This window comes from Hordeum vulgare, chromosome 7H (assembly GCF_904849725.1).
Source record: "Hordeum vulgare subsp. vulgare chromosome 7H, MorexV3_pseudomolecules_assembly, whole genome shotgun sequence".
NCBI lineage: Eukaryota > Viridiplantae > Streptophyta > Magnoliopsida > Poales > Poaceae > Hordeum > Hordeum vulgare.
The window spans coordinates 10,946,332-10,958,028 of record NC_058524.1 but is presented as its reverse complement, the minus strand read 5'-3'; the positions used below and the strand labels follow the sequence as shown (position 1 = coordinate 10,958,028).

General features: G+C 44.8%; 1 protein-coding gene and 1 pseudogene across 1 annotated transcript; one reads left to right on the top strand and one right to left on the bottom strand.

Moving 5' to 3' along the window:
• The first annotated feature begins 3,431 nt into the window (after positions 1-3,431).
• LOC123408006 lies at positions 3,432-5,252 on the top strand (annotated as a pseudogene).
• A 2,050-nt stretch (positions 5,253-7,302) lies between these two features.
• LOC123413343 (late embryogenesis abundant protein 6-like) lies at positions 7,303-7,985 on the bottom strand. Its single transcript, XM_045106288.1, has one exon. The coding sequence runs from the start codon at positions 7,912-7,914 to the stop codon at positions 7,657-7,659; it is 258 nt and encodes an 85-aa protein (XP_044962223.1). The 5' UTR covers positions 7,915-7,985; the 3' UTR covers positions 7,303-7,656.
• Between the last annotated feature and the right edge of the window lie 3,712 nt (positions 7,986-11,697).

Here is an 11,697-nt window from a genome sequence, read left to right as displayed (position 1 = left end):
TACCAGTACAGAGGCAAAGGATTTGGCACCATCTTCTGAAGAAAGAGCTGGGTCTTACGAAGCTTCATGTTGATGGTGTCATCCTCAACCCCGTGTGCGGTAGATTGGCGCATTAAATTGTTCCCGCACAACACCAGTACCATCACCCTGCTGCAATGCCTGACCGGCGACGTGCTCAACATAAATCAGCGTAGTGGTTAGTCTGCTTATTTTAATCTTCTTTGATATATTATTCATTAATAATAATATATGATTGATGATCGGCATATACGTAGCACACATATTATAATTACTCCCTCCATTCCCTTATACAAGGTAACTATTGAAAATACACTTTGCATCTATATAAGGCCACTAACAGTAATCGACGCAAAAGTTAATAATGTTTTTTCATAGTAGCAACTTATTTAATACTTGCATGCATATATTCATACTCATACTTAGGGCATGCTTGGATATGTTTTAGTCCCATGACTAAAAGTAGTGGGACTAAAACTTGTTAGCCTCACCCATGCTTGGATCCAAATACTAAAAAGACTAAAATCAAGTTAATGAGCATTTATTATCCTCCCTCTCCCCTAATCCTACATGTCCCTCCCGGCAATTCCTTTAGTAAAATGAGGAGAGAGAGGAGTTAAATGAGGAGAGAGAGGACTAATTCATATTTTAGTAGGGGTTCCCCTGACTAAAAGTTTTTAGTCTCAAGACTAGTTTTAGCCCCTCTTTAGTCAGGGATGCTTGAAACTTTAGCCTCTTAAAGAGACTATTTTTAGTCAGACTAAAATAAATCCCTTGGATCCAAGCAGGGCCTAGCTTCTTTCTTCTCATTCCTTCTATCCTTGCATGCATGTGACATATTAATGATCCCAATTAACGAAAAGAAAAATTGACTTAGTACAAAGTAGTCATTAATGACCGCAACATACATAGCAAAGATCTTATAATTAATTAATCGAGAGATGCATTCATGTCATTCTATAAAAATAAGGAAAATCTTGAAACTCTTCCCTGTTATTCCTCTCATTTATTTACTGTGGCGAAATACATTCAGTGGCAACACTTTCAAGAGAGAACAAAATATCATATTATAGTAATTATTGATGATCGTTGACCCTGAACAATGAATGAAATTCATTACCTTGAGTTGCTTACTATTTTGTAAGCTTGACATGTTAATTATTCTTGCCACGCTGGCAGCACTAACGATCATGAATAAATAATGGCAAGGAATCCAAGTTGTATATTTGACAATAATTTCAGTGGTTGAGTGGTGAGTAGTGACAGTTACATTATGATAACAGGATGGTGACATTTTATATTAAAGATGGTATATGCTGCCTTGTTTGAGTTGCTACTTGTGTTGTTTTCCATAGTTTAGAGATTAACAAATTATTGGGTTGGTAAGATAATCGAGAGTGATGCTAACCAACAAGAAGGTGTCTATGCAAGCCTAAATGGCATGAGGTTTGCGAGAGCTTGAGCTGGTTCTTGTTGACTTCAACAATGAGACTAGCGTTCCCCAAATCTAGCTGGATCTACATGGACTACAACCCTGGTGCGTTGCCTTTAAGTTGGTTTTATCCCTAGTACTCCTGTCAATATCACAAGTTGTACTACTAGAACTATCACCCTAAGCAGGTTGACGCAAGAATAAGTAGTTTTGCTTGTCATTACTGGCCAGTAGGTTATTGTTCTTTGGTTCTGTGAAAAAACGGGGAACAACAAGGACATCTCAAGTTGAAGTTTAAATCAAGCTACTTGTCATCAACAACAAGCTAGTACACTCTGGAGTCGTACCCGTGGCCCCATGAGGATTAATGATCTCAACGATTATGCCAAGCTATGAAATCATCTTGTAAGATTGTTGTGATGGTTTCAGACATAAAAATCCACACGGTGGTTACCAAGATCAACCAGGTCTAAGCTATAGCAAGGCAGGTGCATGGCCTTCCCAAGTTTTGTACTTATCTTAGTTTGTGCTCAGAAGAATCTCCTTCAATTCAAACAAAAACCATCCTTATTATTTCTTGCAGCTTAATTACCAACTCTAGCTATTTGTTTCTCTAAGATGTTATTAGATACTCAATGAGGAAAATAGGGAACTAACTTACCTGGTACGATCATACTAGCCAACTTTCTGAATGTAGAGTATTTATTGTCGAGCTAGCAGGTACATCAGATTGGTTCCCTATTTGTTTTACTTGGTTCAAATTTCAAACTCCGGGGCATTTAAGTGAGATATCCCTATACAAGAGCCGAGCATGCATGGATGGCTTATTAAATTTACCAGATAACTTTTGTTCTTGCCAGTTACTCCCTCCGTCCCAAAATAAGTGTCAACTTTGTACTGATGTCACTTATTTTGGGATAGAGGGAGTAATAATTAAGTTTGCTGCATTTGACAGTAGCCCAATCCCAAGTGTTTTCAAATTCTCATGGATCTGCCTGCCCTAAATGTCGGTTTGATTAATTATGTGGGTTAGAATTAGATAGGTTAACATTATGAAATAAGAGTTTAGCATGATTACTTTGAAATATTCTGCGTGTTACACTTTTCCATTGTGGCCTGGGAGTTTTGAAGTGTTTTCTTTTATCTGATGGCATTGAATTTTATTGATACATAACTTCTTGATTTTACAGTGGCCATTCAAATGGTATTCTGGGAGAATATACAACCAGTGCATCCCCAACAGTAGGACATTTGTACTTCTCTGAAAGTAACGACGGAGATTGTTATTCTTCTAGCCATTAAAAAGATAGGAATTGCCTTGTTAAATGGACCGGCTGACCATGCTAATGCACAGTTTGCAAAGTACATGACACAACTAATAGAGCTACAGGGAAGCATGGGCCATGTTACCAGGGAGCTTCACATAATGCATGGTGGTCTCTGTCAGATGGACATTAGAAACCACAACAATCAAGTCTATGAGGGTTGGTTGGAGGAGGTACGAAAAGTAGCACATGTGATGGAGGACATGGTGGATGAGTACTTGTTTCTAGCTGTCTGGGAACAAGATATAGGGTGTTGCTTTTACCTGAAGAAAGGGTTCAGAAAACCAAGATCTATGCTTTCTTTGAACCGGATAGCTTCCAAGGTGAAGCAAATAGAGAAAGATCTTGCACATCTGCCAGAGACAAAGAACCGTTGGGTTACATTGCCAGGAGGGCCCAAGATCAAGCAATCAGCCATGCTCCCTTGATAATGAAGATCTGGTGGGGGCGGATGAAAACAAAGAAAAACTTGAGCAGTGGTTGGCAGGTGATGATTTGGGACACTGTGTGATAGCGCTGCTTGGAATAGGAGGACTTGGTAAAACATCTTTAGCTGCAAATATCTACAAGAAGGAGAGAGACTAATTCCAGTGCCATGCCTGGGTATCTATCTCTCAAAATTATTCAAGAGAAAATGTCTTGAGGAATATAAGCAAGGAACTTTTTAAGATAATGTTAGCGTTCTATCTAAAACTGTAGATATGGACATCACATGCCTTGAAGAGACACTCAAGAGGTTTTTGGAGCAACAAAAGTATATGATCATTTTAGATGATGTTTGGACGCCAGAAACATTTGATGATTTGTCTATGACGCTTATACATAATGATAAGGGCAGTAGATTGATAATAACAACAAGGAGAGGCAATGTTGCTGCACTGGCCTCTCAAGGACATGTCTTAACACTTGAAGCTTTAACAGAGAAATTTCCAAGAGATACAAAGCATGCATGTCCTGCAGACTTGAAGCCTTTGTCCGAGGAAATAGCTAAAAGGTGCAAAGGATTGCCTCTTGCTATTGTGTTAGTTCGAAGCCTCTTGCGTGTGCGTGAGCAAGCCGGGGGAGAATGGAGAAGAATAAATAATGAACTAAGCTGGGAGATAAATAATAATTCAAGACTCAATCACATACGGAATGTTTTGTATCTGAGCTTCATCTACCTTCCAACAACTTGAAAAGTTGTTTCCTGTACTACAATTTATTTCCAGAAGACCATCCTTTCAAAAGGAAACAACTTGTATGATTATGGACATCAGAGGGTTTCATCGAGGAGAGGGGTGAGAGCACATTAGAAGAAGTGGCAGAAGGCTATCTGAAGGACTTGATTGACAGAAACATGTTGCAGCTTGTTGAGAGGAACACATTTGGTAGAATGAAGAGATTCAGAATGCATGCCATTTTACGTGATTTGGCAGTTGATTTGTGCCAGAATAATAGTTTTGGTGTTACATATGAGGATAAATGTGGGGGCTCTCAACGATTGGTACTCCACAAACAAAAGCATGATAAACATCAGTCAATTCCTGCTGTACGCCAACTTCACACAGTCATTACACTAGACAATAGCATGTCATCATCTACTATATCTCTGCTATTCACAGAATCAAGATATATGACAGTGCTAGAATTAAGTTCTCTGCCCATTGAGAAGATTCCGGATGCTACTGGGGATCTTTTTAATATGCGCCATATGAGTTTGCGTCACTCAAAAGTGAAGCTGCTCCCGAACTCTATTGAAAGGCTTTCAAATTTGTTGACATTGGACCTTTTTGGGTGTGACATACATGAGTTGCCTAGAGGTATTATGAAACTGAAAAAGCTGAGGCACTTATTTGCTGAGAAAATATTTGATCTGGCTTGGAGAGAGTTTCAATGTCGTAGTGGTATGCATATCCCAAGTGGTCTTGGAAATCTGACAAATCTGCAAACGCTACAAGCATTGGAAGCCCATGACGAGTCTCTTATACAACTAGGGGAGCTGAGGCAACTGAGAAATTTGAGGTTATGGAATGTGAAGGGAATCTACTGTAGATGCATCAATGAGTCCCTTGTTCAGATGGGACATTTGTCCTATTTGTATGTGATTGCAAGTGATGAGAACGAGGTTTGTCTTGTTGAATGTTCTCCCGCCAAGCCTGCAAAAGCTAAAATTGAGAGGACGACTAACAGAAGGGGTGTTGGAGGAGTCTCCTCTCCAGGCCCGGGCCCACAGTGGTGCCACATGTGCAGCCCGCACAGGGCCCATGATTTTGGGAGGCCCCAAAATATGTATATATGCATATAGATATAGTTGTATTACTTGTATAAAAAGGAAAATCGGTTGGACGTGGGCGTCGTGGGGGTCCTGGATCGATCGATCTGGGCATTTGGCCAACCGCGCCGTGGGCTCACGAGCGAGCTGGCCAGCTGGGCGCCTACCGCCTGGGCCAGTGGGCCTTTATTACGGTAGCCTCGACTCTCGAGCGACCTGGGCCTGACAGCGCTACGATCGATCGAGGCACGACGCCGCCTCGCCCCTGTCGCTCGCCGCCTCGCCCCTGTCACTCGCCACTAGCCAGGCCCGTCGTTCGCCAAAAGGAGATCGCTCGCCCTTGTCGCTCGCCAAAACACGCGATCTCGAAAAGTGAGGCTCTGGTGCTCGCGGCTCGCCGTCTCGTGCTCGCAGTTCGCCGAGTCGCCGTCGCCAAAATGTTTTCCCATCAGCATCAGCCATCAGGCTTCGGTAAGAAAATAATCAGGATCTCGTCGTCAGGTGCTCGTCGCCTTCGTCGTTCGCATCATCACTGATCAGTTTATCTGTTCATCAGATCGATCCCGCGATCCGATTCAGGCCGCCGCCGAGACTCGTCGTCTCGGCGGATCGATCCCAGTTCATCCATGCAGGACCCAAAACTAGGTGAGTTAGACAGTTCGTCTAAGTGCCATCATGCTACAGTATAACTTCAATTTCACTGTATTCATCTTTTTAATATTATATTTCAATAATATAGATTTGAGTCATCATGGGGAAACATCAGTCTGGTTCCTATAAGCGCAAGAAAAAAGCAGAAGAACAAAATTTAATTAATAAATCTTATAAAGGCGGCATGGACAAATTTGTTAGAAAAAAACCACCGCAAGTGTCAGCCAGTAATCAGTCTGTTGATCCTTCTACCCTTGCACTTGCAATTGGTCCTTACAATGATGATAGAGATGGTCAGACAGAGACATATAATATGGAGGTAGAGGAAGATCATATTGATGTTAACTTGAATAGTTCACCTCGTGAGGATGTTGATGATTCTTTTAAGTCTGATATATTTGATCCAAGAAACTGGAATTCTCTTGATCCTAAACAGATTGATATCTTAGCACAAAAGTGTCTAAAAAGAGACAATTCAATTAAGAAAGGTCCTAAAGATAGATATCGTAAAAGGTTTACCGCAGTATTCTATATTAGATTTCTATCAAATGGAGAGTGTTGTGATAGAGACTGGCTTGTCTATTCTAAACAACTTGCATAGGTATGACTTTTTTATATGTCCAATTTTTATGTAAGATATTATATTATATACATTATAATTTTTTCTGCGAGACATATATACATTATAATTGCTCGTTAGTTCATATTTTTGTGAGATAGGGCCTCATTTTTTCGTTCCGCACAGGGCCCTGGATTTTGCCGGCCTGGCCCTGCAGTAGCCCATCCGTGCCACAACTCATCTTGGAGCAACGAGGGTCGATGTGGATGAAGCTGGCAATGAACTTTCCCTCTGGCAGAGTACCATGTCAAAACATTGTTAACATACCATAATCACACGAGATTCGGCTAAAAAAGGACCATACCAGAACCACTAACTTTCTACCTGTTACGACATTGAACCAACATACATCAAAAAAAGAAACATAGAATCAAGTAACACCGCCTGCTAATAGAGTCAACATTACACAAAATCTCAAGGTAATTATGCACAACATAGGCCCATATCCCTGCCGACAGTGCAAGATCTCAATCACTACTTGCTAATGCTTTCTTGCACCTTGTGGTTGCCCTTTTGTAGCTTTTGTCCATGTATACCAGCCCAAAAGGTCAACCGATTAGAACATGTGAAACCACACGATCACACAAAAGCTTATTCCTAAAGTGCGCATTGTTTGTGGTTTTTCAGATTGAGAAAGTACCTTGTGGAACCCAGTCACTCGTGGAAACAAGGAAACCCAAATATAGGGGAGTCGGATCTAAAATGCTGATTGTTGATCAATGTTCTTATTATTTTGTAAAAAGTTCCTTCTCATTTTGCATAATCTGTCTTTTTTTGTGTGTGAGATGCATGGAATGGGTTGGTGAATCCGTGGATGAAGCAGCCCTTAGATTGAAGGTCCAACGGCCACGTCTAAGTTTCATGTTTCCACTGATAGAAATGTTTCCACTTGACACCTTCTGTTTCCAGATTGCGAACGGCACCGCAGTAATCTCTACTGAATCAACTATCTATCTTTACAGTTGAAAGCTAACTCGTATTTAAAAAGATCGATGCCAACAAGGTGTCCCAAAGATGCGAACAAAAGTCCCTATATTTCAGATTTTGGTCCCTCTGAATCGAGGGGGTTAGGAGGACACACGCATAAATAGAGGAAAGGGACATACACATGCATCCATGCAATGCAGACAGCCAGGCCAGCTCTCCTCTCATCATCTCCGGGATAATTAAGCCCGACGTAAGTACGCGCCAAATCGGCAAAACACAAACACAGTACGTCACTGAAAAGAAAGAAGAAGTGAGAAAATCACACCACCTCATGCATTCATGGCGGTCGTCACATCACACACGACATACGCACGTGGAGGCAAGCGCTGGCTGTGTGTATATCAGTGGCCACCGGCGCCCCCTGTGTTTGGTATCAGTGGCCGTGCTTGTGGCCGCCGTGCTTGTGGATGTGGTGCGCCATGGCATCCTCGCGGTGCGCGGCCTTTTCCTGGTGCAGCTGCGCCTCAGCGGCAGCGACCTTGGCGGCGCCGCGCTCGTGCGCCAGCTCCTTCTCGTCGTGTGACCTCGCCGTTGCCGCCTCCGCCTTCTCCGCCACCTTGGCCTGCGTGATGGTCGCCTTCGCCTTGGCCGCGCTCGCGCCGTCCTTCATCTTCTCCTTGGCGTGCTCCATCTTGGTGAAGTATCTAAGATTTGGTTGGCTGCTGCTTCTTCTTCCTCGTCTTCTTCTTGCGTCCTTTCTTCTCCCCGGGTGATGAGCTCGAGTGGGGTTTATGTAGGCGGACCGGTGCTGAGTTGGGCGAATCGTTGCGTGACGCGTGGGTGGATGGAGGTCGGCCGATAGGGACGCGATGTCGGCCGGATGGATGGTTGCTGGTGGCCAAGTGTGCGGTTGGGCCATCGTCATCGCTGCATGGATTGGATCGATGGAGATCGACATGGGCACATGGCCACACGATGCATCTCATGTCGGCCACCCCGCAATCAAAACGGAAAAAGGATAATATTCTCACACTCGGTTTATTATTTGGTTCTTTTACAAACAACGTGTTATGGATATGCCTGTTTTTTCTGAACCGGCCGGGGACCAGTCCGCCCAACACGGATTCGGGCCAGCCATCCAACCGTGCCCTCATACATCTGGCCTCAGTTTTTTTGAAGCCTGCATGTTCAAATAGCTGCATATGTAGGCATATATAGTCTAGAATAGTTTAAATGCTTAAATGCAGCAATTCAAAAAGCAAATATTACACTTCAAAATTGTTGTCTCCTTTCATTGCTCACAGATGCTCAATCAGATCTCTGTGAGGTACTCGATGCCGAAGTGTTTGATATATTTGAACAAACTCTTCAAATGTGTCCGGAGTCTGGTGAACGTTCGATAGGATCGTCCATGTTTTTAAATTCAAGACATACAGTAACATCCTCACCATCATCCGCCACGATCATGTTGTGCATGATCACACAACAGGTCAAGCAAAACGTGGGTGCAGAACTCCGAATGCCCTCTCATCATTCTTTGTAGCTACTTCTTGTCTTTGGGCTAAGTGAGACTTTTTCTGGCCAACTCGGTTAGAGATGGTGTTGATAAAGGTAGCCCACGGAGAATAGATACCAACAACCAGATAGTAGCCCATGTTGTACTCCTACCAATTCATAGTGTAATGACAAGGATGAGCTTTTCCTTCAGTCAGCGTAGCAAACAATGATGATCGTTGTAGCACACTGATGTCATTATTAGACCTGAGTATATTAAATAACGTGTGTCAAATCCAAAGATCATGGGATGCAACTGCTTTAAAAATGGTGGTGGGCTTCTTAACATGATTATAATATTGCCCTTGTATAGTTTCTGGACAGCTTTTCCATTTTCAATGCATGCATCAGAAATCTGAGCAAACCTAACCACCCTCTTTCCTCCGAGATTGCCAAGATCATGTTTGTGTTTACGACAGTTGGTTCTCTTCGGTATTGAGGTCCAAACACCCCGATACGCCAGTTGAAAACTTGGCAATAGGAGGTCCGCATGTGCTCTCTGACATCCATAGGTACATCCCAACGAATCAGCGGTTGGACCATATGCAAGCATCCACATTGCGGCCATGCTCTTTTCTTAGTCATAGAATCCAATCCTTCCCATGGCGTCCTTTTTTTAAAATGAAGTAGTCATCAAAGAACCGGACACCATGGTAAAGGTGATCAAAGACATCTTTGTGCATCCAAAAGCTCCGGCGAAAATTATCAGCGGAGAGAGCATCGGGGATAAAGTAGTCGTCCATCAGCGCCAAATGGCCACATGTCGTATTGTGGTTGAGCACTCAACGACCGTTGATCGATCCCTTGAAATTGAGAACATGCTCTTCCGTATGCTCCGCGTGTCTAGGAGCCGCCTGCATCATGGTCGTCTCATCCATGTAGTACTCCTCGTCAGACGAGGCATCAAACGAGTCAAAATAGTCTCCGTATATGTACTTCATATTTGAATCCATTGCTTTAGAGAAGAAGGGACAAAAAATGGTTAGAATATGCATTTCATCCAACAGTTGCCGGGCATGGTGAGTATCGTAGGAAAGGATGGTACATGTGCAGTTGTCGAAAGAGAGGTGTGTGGAATGGCGGCGCAGGTGAAATGGCGTGGAGCACGTGTTTACCATTGGAGGTGACACATTTGTCGTGTCCCAGCAGGGGTGGAGCAGCGGCGGTCGGGGTGGTGGAGCAACGACGAAGGCAAGAGAAGAAAATGGAAGAAGAGAAAATGAGAGGATGAAGGTGCGGTCCGTGAGGTGTTTTGGTAAGGTTTACAGTTGGCCGGGTGCCAGTGTCCTACGTGTCTGCTTTCTAGCCGACGACAACTCGGTTCCATAGTGTCGTGGGTATAAGCCTGACAGTAGATGTGTAGGGTACGAATGAGATGGGCAGAGTCCTAGCTACGGCGAGGTTGTATGAGTTCAGGCCCCTCTACGGTGGAGGTAATAGCCCTACGTCTCGGTGCTCTCGGAGCTTGTTACCGAGTGTAATATGGTGTACAATGTTTTTCTAACCCTCTTACCAGTGGGGGAGGGCGGCTTATATAGAGTGCGCTGCCCTCCACAACGGTTCTGATTCAAGGGTGGAGTAGTGGCGATTGAATGCATGCGTTACAGGTAACGTATGTTATAAATGCTAGTAAATGCACCCGAAAACGTACGGCAGTTTCCCTCCAGAGAGGTTACGACGCACCGAGTGTATCCAGTCGGTAGGCCCGGTGTACTCCGAGTCTTAGCCTCCGACTGGATGATTCTGGGCCCGTTACCGACTGGATGATGGGGGCACCTTAATACAGTCGGGCATACTTAAGGTCTTGTCCCTTGCGTGGGGTAGTCCTTGGGTAGGACCTGTAGGACAGGCCTATGACCCTACCCTAGGACTATGACCCCATCATTAGTCCCCGAATGGATTGGGGTTGAAACGTAAAAGCAGTGCCCGAGGCTCAGATCCTACTGGACTAGGTTCGGTTTGGGCGTTGCTTGCCTCTATCCATTCTATCTCTCCTGACCAATGATCCGAGTGAATGTGTTCTGCGAAATGGACTGTCGGGAACCGAGTGCTTTCGTGGCATCTTTTGACGCGACCGGTCAACTGACAGCAGTGGATTTTCCGGGATCTCAAATTTCGGGTTCCGCGCGCTTAGCGGGGGCGACGTCAGCGCGCTCGAGTAGCGCCTGACTCCTCGATCCTCGCGCCTTCAACTCCTCCGCCAATATCGCCGCGGCTAGTTGGGCAGATAAGATTTCGGGCCCGCTCGCCAGCGACCCAGTCGGTGTTCTATTTAACTGTGGCCGACGAGACCCTTCGGTTACGCTCGCCGAATTCTCTGCTCTTGCTTGCTCCGTCTTCCTCGCCACCTCCTGCGCTCATAAGCCCTTCTTTTCCCCTTCCTCTCGAGAGCTCGCCATCGCCGCCATGACCAGAGGTCAGACCAGCAAGATGGGGGCAAGGAAGAAGAAGAGCAAGGCGGCGGCTGTCCAGCGGCGGCAGCGGCCATTGCCAGCGGGATGGATCCAGGGAGACTTTCTCCCCTCCACGGTGACGGAGGGGGACCTGCTGGAGATGGTAGAGCACGACCAGCTCGTGCATAAGTCCTGGAGGCTGCCGGCGGACGACGAGGTTGAGCCGGCGCCACGAGAGGGGGAGCCCGTCTTGCTCCTCAGCCACGTTCACCGGGGCTTCTCTCTGCCCCCGCATCCTTTCTTCAAAGGTATCATGAATCATTTTGGCGCTCAACTCCATCACTTTCCACCGAATGCCATCGCCCACCTTTCTGCCTTCATCGTTTTATGCGAATGCTTTATTGGTTGTCCTCCTCATTGGGGTTTATTCAAACACATATTTTCCGTCCGCTCTCAAACCATAAAACGTCTTAGTCAGTCGGATGACAAGACGCATCTCCTCCAACTCTGTGGGGGTTTAGGGTTTC

Coding starts and splice junctions, on each gene's coding strand:
- LOC123413343 (XM_045106288.1), bottom strand. CDS start 7,914: ATGGAGCACGCCAAGGAGAAGATGAAGGACGGCGCGAGCGCGGCCAAG.